The sequence below is a fragment of the Galdieria sulphuraria genome, assembly GCF_000341285.1.
Source record: "Galdieria sulphuraria unplaced genomic scaffold scaf_42, whole genome shotgun sequence".
Taxonomy (NCBI): Eukaryota; Rhodophyta; class Bangiophyceae; order Galdieriales; family Galdieriaceae; genus Galdieria; species Galdieria sulphuraria.
In genome coordinates, this window is record NW_005178433.1 from 71,356 (window position 1) to 84,166 (window position 12,811).

General features: G+C 39.2%; 8 protein-coding genes across 8 annotated transcripts; 5 read left to right on the forward strand and 3 right to left on the reverse strand.

Annotated features, from left to right (window-relative positions):
- Nucleotides 1–5: 5 nt before the first annotated feature.
- Gasu_45750 (peroxisomal membrane protein PEX12) lies at nt 6–1,546 on the forward strand. Its single transcript, XM_005704376.1, has 8 exons — nt 6–150; nt 198–272; nt 325–410; nt 469–614; nt 670–817; nt 870–1,045; nt 1,096–1,233; nt 1,285–1,546. The coding sequence occupies exons 1-8, from the start codon at nt 17–19 to the stop codon at nt 1,414–1,416; spliced, it is 1,035 nt and encodes a 344-aa protein (XP_005704433.1). The 5' UTR covers nt 6–16; the 3' UTR covers nt 1,417–1,546.
- A 19-nt stretch (nt 1,547–1,565) lies between these two features.
- Gasu_45760 (uncharacterized protein) lies at nt 1,566–2,966 on the forward strand. The gene is made up of 2 exons (XM_005704377.1): nt 1,566–2,816; nt 2,852–2,966. The coding sequence occupies exons 1-2, from the start codon at nt 1,658–1,660 to the stop codon at nt 2,902–2,904; spliced, it is 1,212 nt and encodes a 403-aa protein (XP_005704434.1). The 5' UTR covers nt 1,566–1,657; the 3' UTR covers nt 2,905–2,966.
- A 4-nt stretch (nt 2,967–2,970) lies between these two features.
- Nucleotides 2,971–4,895, reverse strand: Gasu_45770 (GTP-binding protein). The gene has a single exon (XM_005704378.1). It carries the CDS (start codon nt 4,888–4,890, stop codon nt 3,100–3,102), a length of 1,791 nt encoding a protein of 596 aa, XP_005704435.1. The 5' UTR covers nt 4,891–4,895; the 3' UTR covers nt 2,971–3,099.
- A 15-nt stretch (nt 4,896–4,910) lies between these two features.
- Gasu_45780 (uncharacterized protein) lies at nt 4,911–6,165 on the reverse strand. The gene is made up of 3 exons (XM_005704379.1): nt 5,917–6,165; nt 5,732–5,856; nt 4,911–5,684 (listed from the first exon to the last, which is right to left on the reverse strand). Exons 1-3 carry the CDS (start codon nt 6,058–6,060, stop codon nt 4,988–4,990), a joined length of 966 nt encoding a protein of 321 aa, XP_005704436.1. The 5' UTR covers nt 6,061–6,165; the 3' UTR covers nt 4,911–4,987.
- An 8-nt stretch (nt 6,166–6,173) lies between these two features.
- Nucleotides 6,174–7,985, reverse strand: Gasu_45790 (ATP-dependent RNA helicase). The gene is made up of 3 exons (XM_005704380.1): nt 7,214–7,985; nt 6,380–7,162; nt 6,174–6,324 (listed from the first exon to the last, which is right to left on the reverse strand). Exons 1-3 carry the CDS (start codon nt 7,886–7,888, stop codon nt 6,205–6,207), a joined length of 1,578 nt encoding a protein of 525 aa, XP_005704437.1. The 5' UTR covers nt 7,889–7,985; the 3' UTR covers nt 6,174–6,204.
- A 130-nt stretch (nt 7,986–8,115) lies between these two features.
- On the forward strand, nt 8,116–10,473 carry Gasu_45800 (ATP-dependent RNA helicase). Its single transcript, XM_005704381.1, has 5 exons — nt 8,116–8,809; nt 8,856–8,981; nt 9,044–9,295; nt 9,351–9,677; nt 9,729–10,473. The coding sequence occupies exons 1-5, from the start codon at nt 8,210–8,212 to the stop codon at nt 10,449–10,451; spliced, it is 2,028 nt and encodes a 675-aa protein (XP_005704438.1). The 5' UTR covers nt 8,116–8,209; the 3' UTR covers nt 10,452–10,473.
- A 2-nt stretch (nt 10,474–10,475) lies between these two features.
- On the forward strand, nt 10,476–11,406 carry Gasu_45810 (chloroplast 3-oxoacyl-[acyl-carrier protein] reductase orecursor). Its single transcript, XM_005704382.1, has one exon. The coding sequence runs from the start codon at nt 10,530–10,532 to the stop codon at nt 11,277–11,279; it is 750 nt and encodes a 249-aa protein (XP_005704439.1). The 5' UTR covers nt 10,476–10,529; the 3' UTR covers nt 11,280–11,406.
- Nucleotides 11,407–11,415: 9 nt separating this feature from the next.
- On the forward strand, nt 11,416–12,616 carry Gasu_45820 (mitochondrial carrier (BOU / S-adenosylmethionine carrier)). Its single transcript, XM_005704383.1, has 5 exons — nt 11,416–11,764; nt 11,826–11,903; nt 11,960–12,199; nt 12,250–12,347; nt 12,392–12,616. Exons 1-5 carry the CDS (start codon nt 11,429–11,431, stop codon nt 12,486–12,488), a joined length of 849 nt encoding a protein of 282 aa, XP_005704440.1. The 5' UTR covers nt 11,416–11,428; the 3' UTR covers nt 12,489–12,616.
- Nucleotides 12,617–12,811: the final 195 nt, after the last annotated feature.

Sequence of the window (12,811 nt, forward strand, 5' to 3'; positions counted from 1 at the left end):
GAGAGAGAGAGATAGTATGTTTTTCACACATTTCAGTCAAGAAGACTTGAGACCCTCTTATTTTGAAATGTTCGCTCAAGAAAGACTTTTACCAACTCTTAAACCAGCATTGCGTTTTGTGCTTCAAGTTTTTGCCCAGAGACACTCAAGGTAAGCAAGCTCAGCGTGGAGTAAACTTGTAAACTGTCGTGGTATAGTCTAGTGCCAGTGGCTATGAAAAGTGATGAATTGTTTACCCTGTTGCACTTTTTATTGGAATTAAATAGTCTTAGGTTAGTGACTTTCTTCCATTTGGGGTTATCCAGTTATGAGTTGTTCTTGTAGAAAGAATCAAGCGTCTTGCGCTGAAGCTTTCTATGGTTTGCGAAGAGGACATACATTTTCTGCTCGCGAGGCGTCAAATATAGTTGGTACGTTCAAATTAAGGTTGCAGCTTGTACCTTGTTTTATGACGATATTTTTGTATAGAACAAGGGCCGCTATCCAGAAATGAAGTTATTTCCAGTCTCTTCTGCCTGGTGTTCGTTCCATACATAAAACAAAAACTAGATAACATATATGAAGAGGCTTCAGGAAGTGCGCTTGCAGATATGTTTACAGGCTTTCGTGCAGTGGTGAGATATGTTTTGTTTTTGTAAGACTGACTATCCATGTCCAATAATTCTATAGGGCTCTCAACAGGAATCGGTTATCAAAAACTTGTTTGTTCAGATATATCCAACTTTTCATGCCTTATACCAACTGTGGTTTTTCCTTCAACAGCTCCTTTTTCTATTAGGAAAAACAAAGTTTTATTCGCCTTTACTTCGCTTACAAGGTTTGTTGAAGTAGGAGCATACTCTGATGGTTGCCTATTAACGCCTTTCAAGGCATTGTGATTCGAAGATTAACTTCAGAGGAACTAAGAGCAACGCCAAGTTACGATGCTTCCAATTCATCCTCAAAATTGGTTGGTTTCGTGGATAAGTTGATCCACTTACTGAAGATTACAGCCATTGGAGGAGTATTTGCATTCAAGTTTTTGGAATGGTTGGTTTCTGCAGAGGTTTGTCAGTTTCTTAGTTGGATACCACAGACTATCAATTTCTCAATTAGAACAAGCTGCCCAAAAATGCCGGCTTTGTTCCTTCTCCACCAGTACCTCTTCGACCTTCCAGTAAGGGCATTTCGTTGCCAGCGGATAGAACTCTTTGTCCTCTTTGTCACCAACCTAGAAGAAATCCTGCTGTCTGTGTACGTATATTATCATAAGGTTTTCAAGCTGTTTCAAAGTATATTATCTAGGTTTCTTCTGGTTATGTATTCTGCTATCAGTGCCTCTTTACATTTGTAGAGAGGGAGTCCCAGTGTCCAGTAACAAAGATGCCATCGACCATTCATGATATTCAACGACTGTTTCACGAGCAGAACATGTAAATAAAGTTATTGATAGAAACTGTAGTTGTTGGAAGTTTACAATTCATCAAACAGCACACAATATTCCATTTCCAACGAATATTTCTCAGCCGCAGAAATGAAAGACTTGGCGTCGAGTGGATTCTTCGTTGGAATGGACAGATAAGAATAGATTGCTGTTGACTTGGGATTGTGATTGCCTATAGGATTTCAAGCTTTTCTTGTTCTGGAGCCTGGTGGAAGTGCTAAACATAAAAATAAAATGGCTATAATTAACAACAAATTTGGCTATTCCTTATTATGGTATCCTGTTTATCAGTATTCTGACAATACTAGAGGTTGTAGAACTTGCTGCTTCCAAACAGCCCCTGTGTTTGAAAATAGTAGGTTTTGGCTGAAGAGAGGAATGGTAAACAAACCATTCGCTAAAAGACACTACTCGAAGAGAGTTCAATTGATATTTTGCAGGCTCTATTCGACTTCTTCGCCTCGTGCACCTTTGCCTTCAACGAAGCAAACAAGAGAGATATCTTATGATGATAGCTCAAGCCAAGGTGAAGAAGCTGCTGTAGAAAGTGAGGAGATTATCTCCCAATCACAAGTTTCAGAAAGATATAGATCAAAAACTATGAGACAGAGTCGACAAGATCATCTATCAACAGTGTATTTGGCACAGAAAGAGTATAGTCGGTTTGAAGAAAGGCCTGACACAGAGTTTACTGACATTTTCAAAGAACTTCGCAGTTGGCTGGTTGAGGGTCCTGATACTGCTTTCAAGTTTTCATTGGCTAGTGCTGTTTTAGTCTTTGTAATGTCCGTTCTTCTTCAAAAAATGTTGCCTCATAGCTCGCATGACCTGATTGGATTAGAAACTATGGATTCTATGTTTCCTTCTAGACAAATTACGGAACACTTGAGTATTTGGGAACAACTATCAAGAGTTTTTCGTGGTCCCTATATTTTGGTTTCACTTACTATGGGCTTTGCTTCATTTACTCAAGCATTTGCAGGCTTTGGGTTTGCTGTAGTAGCTATTGGTATACTGTCACAGTTTGGTTGGATAGTTAATTCCAACGTATTTCAAGATATACAGCCCATTGCCGCAGTTATAGGTTCCTTAATTGGTTGGACTTTAGTTGGTTCTCAATGGAACAAAGTTCAATGGAAAGAAATCATGCCATTGTTGATTTCTTGTATGATTAGCACACCATTAGGAGCTTGGGGTCTGCAATATGTTAATCATAGTGTTTCCTTGCACATTTTGGGTTCTCTCATATTTGGTTTTGTGAGTTATTCCTTTTCTGGTTTACGACCTCCTAGAAAATGGTTTGCGAATAAGTTTGCTGCCTGGACGTTGGGTGGTTTAGCTGGAATTTTTGGTGGAGCATTTGATATCAACGGACCTCCGCTTGTGTTTTACGGTCAGGCTAAACAGTGGCATCCTGAAGAGTTTAAGAGAAATATCCTAACGGTGATATCATTAAATTCATCATTTGTGGTGCTGTTTGATATTCTATGTGGCCGTTTGAATGATTACTATATAGGACCATTCCTGCTATATTCCTTACCATTTGTAGCAACGGGAACATATGCTGGAGTAGTATTATCACAAAAGTTGGGCCCAAAAAGATTCAAACAAGCTGTTCTAGCTACTTGTTTTATTATGAGTTTGAGACTGCTAACATCCTAAAACGAGAAAGAATTTTAGATGTCGATGTCAAAATGTAAAGTTGGTTGAATGCGAAACAGAGCAATATCACTCTGCCCTTCCTGTTGAGCAACATCTCTATCATTCACCAAGGAAACATTCAAAGAATGCGGGCCTTTGTTATAACTTGCTAACATCTGCAAATTGCCATAACCTGATGGTCGGATAGCTGCATTTAATCCAACGCCCACTACTACTCCCCTCTGTTTCGGAGGTGGTCTACTTGCAAGTTTTTCCAATTTCTGCATTGCCTGCATCTGAACTGTTGGCGAGTCTCGAAACTTGGAGGCTGTCTCGTTCAACGCATTTTGCATTTCCAGTCTATATAGTCGATAGTGTAAACGTAGAGATGGAACCACCAACTCCTCTGCTTTCTTGATAAACCAATCATCAACTCGACGCATAGCCACGTGCTGATCATATTCACTAATAGAGCCGTTGGCCGCAACGGCTGAAAGTAGCATATCCTTGAATTTGTTCAATCCCTGTTGTTGAAGAAGAGCAATCTGTTTTTGAAACAATGACTTGAGTTGGTTCTGTAAAAGATTTCCTAAAGAATGTCTTTTCTGAGCTCTAACCTGAAAAGATGAGTAGGGAGCTGTACTCGTATCATAATTGTCCATGGCTTCCGTATAAAGTGAAGAAGCCTTATGTCCGAACTTATCGATAAGCTTCCCTCGACTCGTATCATTTTGCCAACGTTGACACTTTTCCATTGCGTTTTGTAGCTGAGTTTCATAGCTCAAGTCACATTGATAAGTAGCTAAAAGTTCTCTTTGCGACGGTATTCCAGACGAAATCACATGACTGCCACTTTCTGCATCACTTCTAGTTAATTCACTCCAAACCACTTCCGCATAGGTTGCAAAACTTTCCAATGGCAACTCTTTGGAATATTCTCTTTTTAAGAAATAATCTTCACTTCTTCTAAAATGTCCTAAAAAACGGTCACGAATAGCTGCGACTGACCCTTCATATTCTTCTCTACGATATCGCGGATGTGGTAAGGATACGACTTGAATATCAAAAAATTCTGAAAGTTTTGCAGTCTTATAGTCATTAGGCTTTTCCACGTTATCCCAAATATGCTCCATATCTGTTAGAATCAATTTCTTCAAGTGCTCCAGAGTTGAGCCATCGTCATGGTCATGTACAACAAACAAGATGAGAGTTTTGCTTGGATGGTCCCTTTGGAATATCTTGAGATGCTCGCCAAGGACAGTATAAAACACACCGTAGCCTGCAGCTTCGAATCTACCCAAATCTGCCAGCCATACATGATATAATATGACGTCGGATACTGCAACTGTTAAAGTCACGATGCGTTCCAATCTCTTGTTGTTCGCTGCTTGTGAAGTCCTACCGTCAGTGCCTTCCGTATCTATCAATAAAAGGTGTCTTGATCCCGACAATTGACCAACTGCCATCATGGCGCCTTTTGTACCTTTTTCTTGTTCACTTCTCTTCAACGGTGAGCTCACCTGCAAATGGGTGCCAAATAAGTGATTGAAAAAAGTCGTTTTACCACAGCCTTTCACACCGATGGCAGAAATAACCGCAAACTCTCTTGCTTCTTCAGCACTAATACCTTCTGATGCCTGACTAGGCCACTCCTCTACAGCTTCCGAAAGCAAAGAGTTGATTTGCTCTGCTACAAAGTTTCCTTGACTTGTTACGATGGGTACACCGTGGGCGGCCTCCACATGAAATATGTGATTGGATACTCTACTTTCAATATGTTCATCACCTTCGTAGGGTGAACTTGAGCCAGAGTTATCTAGGTTCATTATTTTGGTATTAAAACTTGCAACAATCCTGTCAAGATCCTCCCCCAATCGATAACCAAAAAAGTGGAAATGAGCTTCTGAGTCATATTTTGTGGGGTCAAAATTGATCCGAGTTTATTTCGTCATGTTGAGGTGAAAGTAGTATACAACAAGTTTGTTTGTAACTCCATCTACTTAATATTGTTAAATAACGTTTCATTTCCAATTCTTGACTTTGATATTTGGTAGAATCATCATCTTCGAATAAAATATGAACATCAGGACAGTAACTCCACCTAGGTGCAAACATAGGCTCACCTCTTCGATCCAAAGTATTCGTAACGACAATACTACAACGATACTTGAATGCTATTCTTTTCAGTAACAAAGTGAAAAGTTCTATCCACGACATTCTTTCATGAAAAGTACAGTCGAGACTCAACATTTGCGCAATATGAAGGCCATCGAGAAGTATCAAAGCGTTGCAAGCGATAGAGTTTATATCCGTCGCGGCACTATGCTCAAGACAACTTTCTAAAGACTCAAGAGAATTGCAAAGTCTATAAAAATCGATACATTCATCGATATAAAAATGTTCATACAACTCCGTGGATTCTGGACCTATCCAACGGCGTAAAGTAGCAAGTCTTGCACAAGCAGCTCTTTTACTTGTAGTAAAGAGATATACAGGCATATATGAAATGGCAAATAACCCAATTTGATATAAGAGTTCGCTCTTGCCACAGTTTGACCTTCCAGCAACTTCCACTATTACTGTGCTTTTGATATATTCCAAAATACTATGTAAAAAGTGCCTTTTCGTTCAATGCCTAATAGTGTAATTGGAGTAGTGACGACTCACTGTCCGACACAAGTTTCTACTTGGCCAACAGACGCTAGAGATGGATGATGGGTTTCCAACTCACTTGCAGTCTTCCAATTACAGCCAAAGTGTAGAAGGATTTGTTGGTGTACAAGTTTCCAACGCTAAATATGAAAAAGTGGTGAGTGAGTGAGTGAAGAATCAACTCAGGACTTTTCACGTGCCTCTAAAGGTATTCCTGTTTTCTCTGTCAAGTAGGACAGGTCCTCCACTTGAAAGAAATCTAAGAGACGTTTTATACCACATTGACTTTCCAAAACTTGGGCTATTTCTCTATCAGTATATAAATGAATGGATAAACCTGCCATAGAAAACAACTCAATCCTTCAACAACGATTTTTCATAGGATCAAAGGGTCGAGTCTTTCTCTTTTTGGCATTTTGGTTTCGTTTGGGTTGTGAAACCTTACTTACCTAATCGATACCAAATAAGCCAATTTATAATAATTATATTTATGTTAGACAACTTACACCGTTGTTCAAAGGACGCAATGCTGATGGCATCAAATAGCTTGGAATATCTGCCAAATGAGGGTTGGTTCGAGTATTCAAAGGCCGATCACTTTTTAGTGCCTAATAGAGTTCATATGTTTCTTCATTTTCTACTACTAGTCATATATTCACTTACCTCAAAATCTAAAGCATGGTGGGCAAAGTATTCTTTCATTTTCTCAGAATTCAACATCTCCCTTCTAATTTCCGTAGCTCGAGCTTCCTTGAGCACATTCTTTGTTATTTTGTATAAACAATCCTCTACTCGATAACGGAAAGGCTCAACTTGACTCATTTTCACTTTTAACGGATTCCATTGTTCTTGCTTCAAACCCATCCCTTCAAAGTGATTCTGTAGACGCGGCATTTCTTCCGATGTGACCAGAGTCAAAATATCTCCAGCTTTACCAGCTCTCGCTGTTCTTCCAGCTCGATGAATATAACTTATCAACGAGTAGGGACAATCCAAATTCAATACCACAGCTACTTGTTGAAAATCCATTCCTCTTGACAAATCAAACTCATTTTCTTGTTCCTTGGTCTTTTCCTTATCTAATGTATTGGCATTCGCTTTCCAACTGCTTTTCATTTTTTGGTTCCAAATACAAGCTTCATCTGTCGCAATCAAAATAGAAGATTTACCTTGATTGAACTGTTCTACACTATGCAATCTTGACAACAAAGGTAGTTCCGCGTTCAACAAACTAGTATGAATATAAAACTGGTCTAATAACAACTTGAGTCGGAATCCTTTGTCCACAGAGTTGACAAAGATGAGTATTTTTCCTTTCAATACTTGAAGTTTGATGAGTGCAAAGACCACCAAGTATTTATCTTGTTCTTTTTCCACTTGAACATAGTGATGTTTTGCCAATACTTGCAGTCTTTCTTCTTGTGTCACATCGTGTTTTATTCGAATCTATAGGACATCCCAATCAGAGTTGTTGTTTCATTCCACTTGCTCACATACCTGTTGCATTGCATGCCTTTTATCTTCAAAATGACGAAGAAAGTGATACGTTTCTTTATCCAATGTTGCACTGACAAACACACTTTGTACCTTTGCCGGTATGCTCGGCAATATCTTTTGCATATCTTGTTCGTATCCGAAAGAAAATAACAAATCTGCTTCGTCTACTACCAACCATTTCAAATTTTTTATAGAATATGTTCCTTGTTGCAATAGGTGTAGCAGTGTTGCCGGTGTGGTTACCAAAATGTGAGTCAACGCTACTTTCTGCCAAGAAGACGGTTGCTTTTGTAATAGTGCCAAAGTTCGGATGGAATTGTATCTATTTAACAATTGAAATGTTGCCGTCACTTGATAAGCTAATTCTTTGGTAGGCACCAACACGAGTGCTTCCCATTGCATCCCGTCGTGAAAAGATGTAGAGTTGGGGTCCATAGTTGACTCTTCTTTGAGTAGTTGATGGATGATAGGCACCGCATAACAAACTGTCTTTCCGGTACCTGTTGGAGCAGAAATAAGAGCGTCCTTTCCTCCGAGCAGACAAGGTAGACCTTGACACTGAACAGGCGTGGGATGAAGAAAACCTGCCCTTTGTATAGCTTTTACTAGTCGAGGTTCCAGTTGTAACTCATCAAAGGAGTCTATTTCAGTAGTAACTTGAGTGTTTTCTAACATCCAAAAATATCTATTGGTGTGGTTATCAAATACACTATAACTATTTCAACCGCAAAACAACTTTACACCCACAACAAATAAAATAATCGTCTTCATCATTCTCTATGGATGAATAATAAAAGAAGAAAGAAAACTTGTGAAATAGTATTACAACAAAGTTTGTATATAGAAAGGAGAACGATAGATAAAAAGTTATGCCATGTAAGAATACTTCTCAAATAACAGTCATATTGAAATAGGATGAAACATCTTTTTTATGTATAGTATTCGATCCTGACTCGTTCGATGATGTTGTGATGGTCGGTATGATATGATTTTTCCATGAAACCAAAGAGAGCAACTTGTTTTGCGAAAGAGAAAGAAGAAAGAGAAAATATCTTACAACAAGTTGGTCTCATTCCACCGCGACTCACGTTGAAAACAACCACTTCTCAAGGCAGTCAGAAGAACAACGGTGTTCAAGTTTATTATGCCACCCAATTCAACCACTTGCCTATTTCAAGAAGAACTTTATACGCACTCAAAGATAGCGGTTATCAACAATTAACTGCTATCCAAAAAAAGGCTTTGCCTTTAGGTCTACGTGGAAACGACATATTGGGTGCGGCTAGAACAGGTTCGGGTAAAACTTTGACCTTTTTGGTACCCATATTGGAACACTTGTGGAGAATGGATTGGACAAGTTGGGATGGTCTGGGTGCGTTGATTATATCACCTACGAGAGAATTGGCAATGCAAATATTTCAAGTGTTGAGAAAAGTGGGAAAGAATCACTGTTTTAGTGCAGGTTTGGTGATAGGTGGAAAGGATTTCGAGGAAGAAAGAGAAAGAATTGGTAGAATGAATATCTTGATAGCAACACCAGGTAGACTTTTACAACATATGGACCAATCGACTGACTTTGACTGTTCTCGATTGCAGGTAAGAATAGAAATAGTGATATAAAAATAGCTCATATGGCAATAAGATATTGGTTTTAGACGAAGCTGACCAAATATTGGATATGGGATTTCAGAGAACCATCGATGCTATTCTAAGGAATCTTCCAAAACAAAGACAAACGCTTCTCTTCTCAGCAACACAAACTCGTTCGGTAGGTGGACAGGATTGTATGACAAGTATTCTTAGGGTTGAATATGATATATCATATGATAGGTACAAGCACTGGCTCGATTATCGCTCGAAGAACCTGAATATGTTGCCGTATATGAAAAAACGCCACAAGAAGAAGATTCGAAGGAAATAGAGTCAGAAGTGGGAAGAGAGGAATCTTTTGTAGATATTCCACTTTCATTGAAACAATCTTATACTGTTGTTCAAGCACCTGAGAAACTCAATATTTTGTGGTCCTTTATAAAGAGCCATATTCGTTGCAAAATCATTGTCTTTCTTGCAAGTTGCAAACAAGTAAGTTGGATGATTGCTTCTTGTGGCCAACTGATTTATTGCATTGAGTATATAGGTTAGATTTGTATACGAAGCCTTTCGACGCATGAAACCTGGTCTAGTATTGTTGCATATTCATGGAAGAATGAAACAATCCAAAAGAATGATCATGTATCAACAATTTTGTGGACAATCCTATGCTTGCCTATTGGCAACAGATGTGGCAGCACGCGGATTAGATTTCCCTCAAGTGGATTGGGTTATCCAATTGGATTGTCCGAGTCACGTGCAAAGCTATGTTCATCGAATTGGTAGAACCGCAAGAATGAATCGGTCAGGCAATTCTTTATTATTTTTGCTTCCTAGTGAATGTGTATTTTTGGAACGGTTGAAATCCCATCATGTAAGTAGTGTTTTTATAGGTATATTATTCAGAAATAAGATTGTGGAATAGATTGAACCCAAGAAACATGTGGTGAATAAGAAAAAGACTCGAAATATATCAGGCACATTGGCAAGTTTGAATGCGAGCGATACATCGTTAAAGTATCTTAGTCAACGAGCACTTTGTTGTTATATTCGTTCCATAGCATTGGAAGGAGACAAAGAAATATTTGATGCCAGTCAATTGCCTATGGAAGAGATGACTCGTGCATATGGTCTAGTGACATTACCTAAATATACGATACCGAAAACAGTCGTCCGAAATCATGAGACAAGTCGCAATGCTTTTGGTTATCGTAGAGAAACTACTCAAGAAGCAATAGAGTTAGAGTTGGAGAAACCAAGTTTACATTTATCCAAGGAGAAGGAGGAGGAGGAAGAAGAAGAAGAAGAAGAAGAAGAAGAAGAAGAATGGTTGCATCCGGTTGATAAGGAGAAAGAAGAAGAGATGGAGCTGGATTCCAATTGGAAAGCACAAGAGTTGGAGTTGGAACAAAGAAGACTTGAAAGAAGAGAGAAGAAGGGCAAACAAAGTAATCAAATAGGGTCTCCGTCATTACTAGCAGAGTTGGGTGAAAGTGATGGAAAGGAAGTACCTAGTACCATTGACGAATATGCTCAACGAGTAAGAGACAAGTTACTACCACAACTTGAATATATCAATCAAATAGAACGTAACAGAGTAAGAGAAATGCATAAAAAGAGAAAATGGCAAAAGAAGAATGACGAATAAGAATAAAAATCCAATCGACACAAGTGTCATTTTCTTTTTTGTGTGTTGTTTTTGTGTCGGAGAAAAACTTGTCAAGATATGGAGCGTTGGCAAGGAAAGGTAGCAGTAGTTACTGGAGCAAGTGCAGGAATTGGAAAAGCCGTTGCTCTTAGTTTTGTTCAAAATGGTCTTAAAGTGGCTGCACTCGCCCGTAGAAGAGAGAGACTGGATCAACTTGTCAATGAGACACAAGGTTTGCGAGGAGAACTATTTCCTCTCCCGGTGGATATTCGAGATGAAGCTAGTCTTCTGCAAGCCTTTGAAAAAATAAAAAAGAAGTGGAATACTATTCATATATTAGTGAATAACGCTGGAATAGGAAGAGACGCACCTTTGATAAGTGGACCTTCTTCTGATTGGAGAGAAATGTTCGACACGAATGTATTGGCTCTCATGGTGGCAACAAAGGAAGCAATGCAACAACTCAAGCAAACTCAATCGGAAGGCCATATTTTCCATATAGGCTCCATGTCTGGACATCGCGTTCCTCCAGGAAATATGGGTTGTTATGCTGCAACGAAATATGCAGTGAAAGCTTTGGCAATGGGACTACGAAACGAAATAAAGACACAAAACCTTCCTGTTCGAGTGACTTTAATTAGTCCAGGTTTCGTGGAGACAGAATTCGAAGTGGCAAGAGCCGGTGAAGAAGCTGCCAAAGAGTTTTATGCAAAGACAACTTGTTTGACCAGTCAAGATGTGGCTAATGCTGTACTTTACGCATTAGCAGCGCCTAGTCATGTCGATGTAAATGATATTTGGATGAGACCGACACCACAAAAGTTTTGAAATGTTTTTGGTTGTGTTATTGTTGAATGAGTAAAGAGAGTCAAAGTAGTGTTGTAGAAAACTCAAAGCCTTGGCTATTGAGTGCAGCGGCTACTGCAGGGGTAGTTTCCCGTTCTATAGTTCATCCCATGGACACTCTAAGAGCCAATATGATGACTTGGCAAAGAACAACTTCCCATCCTGTTTCTAGTCAAGCGCCCAACTTGCAGTCGCTATGGAATACTTTTCTTTATTTGATGAAACAATCGGGTTTTAAGGGTTTGTATAGAGGGTATGGGATCAGTGTAGTGGTTCAAGCACCTGCAGTGGCAACGTATCTGACTACTTATGACTTGTGTAAAGATTGGATGAGCACGAGATGGAACAAACATTCGATTTGGTTTGTTTCCAGCTCGCCTTTGGTGCATTTATGTAGTGGTTTTTGTGCAGAAGCAGTTAGTGCTTTCTTTTGGGTTCCCATGGAAGTTCTGAAACAAAGAGTACAGGTTGGCTATGCTTCACGATATAAAGGGTTTGAATATATTGATATGGAATGGATTGAGTTAGGTTCGTTCTCAACAATCCAATTCATTTGCAGCACTTGGAGATTTGTTAAAATACGAAGGACCTAAGGCATTGTTTAAGGTGGTTGAATTTATCTATTGAAAGTATGTTTAATGGTATGGATGGACTACTGTTAGGGGTATTTTCTGACGTTGGGTGTCTTTGGTCCCTATTCCATGATTTACTTTGTTTGTTATGAGCACTTCAAGTCATGGGGAAGAAAGTGGAACAAGGTAACTGTAGATGAGGACAACTTGCCTCTTTCTGTCATTCTAGCTTGTGCAGCAACGAGTGGTGCAGTTGCTGCTGCCTGTACCACTCCCTTGGACGTTATTAAGACGAGATACCAGACTCAAGGCGATATTCTTTATCATCATGTAAGTAGGAATGACATAGTTTGGATAGAAAAGAATTGAGATTGGGTTAGGTCAATCGTTATCGAAATAGTTGGGATGCCGTTCGTACCATATGGCGTCAAGAAGGAGTGCGCGCCTTTTTCCAAGGTCTTAGTGCGAGAGTTTTATGGTAAGTGAAACTGTAAAAAGAGCACTGTTTTCATATTGGCAAAGGATTATGCCTGGAACGGCAATAACTATGTCCACCTTCGAGTGGTTGAAGAAAACTCCTCAAAAGGTGTCCAAGTCACCGTTCCTTTCGTCTACTTGAAAATTATTGTTGGAATAAACGAGACCTACGTAGTTTTATTGTGAACAACCTGAAAACTCACCTTATCCAGTCTCATTTCACAAAATCAATCATTCCCATCTCTTTCTTCATCTACACACCCATTTTTGGGAGAGTAGCGTTTGTCACCTGAGGATGCTTAGTGAACCAAGTTATTCTTCATGTTTTTAAGAGACACCTGGTGTATCAGTATAAAGTGAAAGAAACTACTATCAACGGTACATTTTAGTCTGCTTTCTTGCACACAGGTTACAGTGTTGGTTCTTGACAGTCAAAAGATAAGGTTACCAAGGTGGTGTACAAGT

Coding starts and splice junctions, on each gene's coding strand:
- Gasu_45750 (XM_005704376.1), top strand. CDS start 17: ATGTTTTTCACACATTTCAGTCAAGAAGACTTGAGACCCTCTTATTTT. Junction 151..197: donor TTTGCCCAGAGACACTCAAG/GTAAGCAAGCTC, acceptor GTCGTGGTATAG/TCTAGTGCCAGTGGCTATGA. Junction 1,234..1,284: donor GAAGAAATCCTGCTGTCTGT/GTACGTATATTA, acceptor TATATTATCTAG/GTTTCTTCTGGTTATGTATT.
- Gasu_45820 (XM_005704383.1), top strand. CDS start 11,429: ATGATGACTTGGCAAAGAACAACTTCCCATCCTGTTTCTAGTCAAGCG. Junction 12,200..12,249: donor GCGATATTCTTTATCATCAT/GTAAGTAGGAAT, acceptor AGATTGGGTTAG/GTCAATCGTTATCGAAATAG. Junction 12,348..12,391: donor CTTAGTGCGAGAGTTTTATG/GTAAGTGAAACT, acceptor ATATTGGCAAAG/GATTATGCCTGGAACGGCAA.
- Gasu_45770 (XM_005704378.1), bottom strand. CDS start 4,890: ATGAACCTAGATAACTCTGGCTCAAGTTCACCCTACGAAGGTGATGAA.
- Gasu_45780 (XM_005704379.1), bottom strand. CDS start 6,060: ATGGCAGGTTTATCCATTCATTTATATACTGATAGAGAAATAGCCCAA. Junction 5,857..5,916: donor AAACAGGAATACCTTTAGAG/GCACGTGAAAAG, acceptor TTTCATATTTAG/CGTTGGAAACTTGTACACCA. Junction 5,685..5,731: donor GTAGAAACTTGTGTCGGACA/GTGAGTCGTCAC, acceptor TTGAACGAAAAG/GCACTTTTTACATAGTATTT.
- Gasu_45760 (XM_005704377.1), top strand. CDS start 1,658: ATGGCTATAATTAACAACAAATTTGGCTATTCCTTATTATGGTATCCT. Junction 2,817..2,851: donor ACCTCCGCTTGTGTTTTACG/GTCAGGCTAAAC, acceptor GAAGAGTTTAAG/AGAAATATCCTAACGGTGAT.
- Gasu_45800 (XM_005704381.1), top strand. CDS start 8,210: ATGAAACCAAAGAGAGCAACTTGTTTTGCGAAAGAGAAAGAAGAAAGA. Junction 9,296..9,350: donor TTCTTGCAAGTTGCAAACAA/GTAAGTTGGATG, acceptor TTGAGTATATAG/GTTAGATTTGTATACGAAGC. Junction 9,678..9,728: donor AACGGTTGAAATCCCATCAT/GTAAGTAGTGTT, acceptor ATTGTGGAATAG/ATTGAACCCAAGAAACATGT.
- Gasu_45810 (XM_005704382.1), top strand. CDS start 10,530: ATGGAGCGTTGGCAAGGAAAGGTAGCAGTAGTTACTGGAGCAAGTGCA.
- Gasu_45790 (XM_005704380.1), bottom strand. CDS start 7,888: ATGTTAGAAAACACTCAAGTTACTACTGAAATAGACTCCTTTGATGAG. Junction 7,163..7,213: donor AAAGGCATGCAATGCAACAG/GTATGTGAGCAA, acceptor GATGTCCTATAG/ATTCGAATAAAACACGATGT. Junction 6,325..6,379: donor ACCATGCTTTAGATTTTGAG/GTAAGTGAATAT, acceptor GAACTCTATTAG/GCACTAAAAAGTGATCGGCC.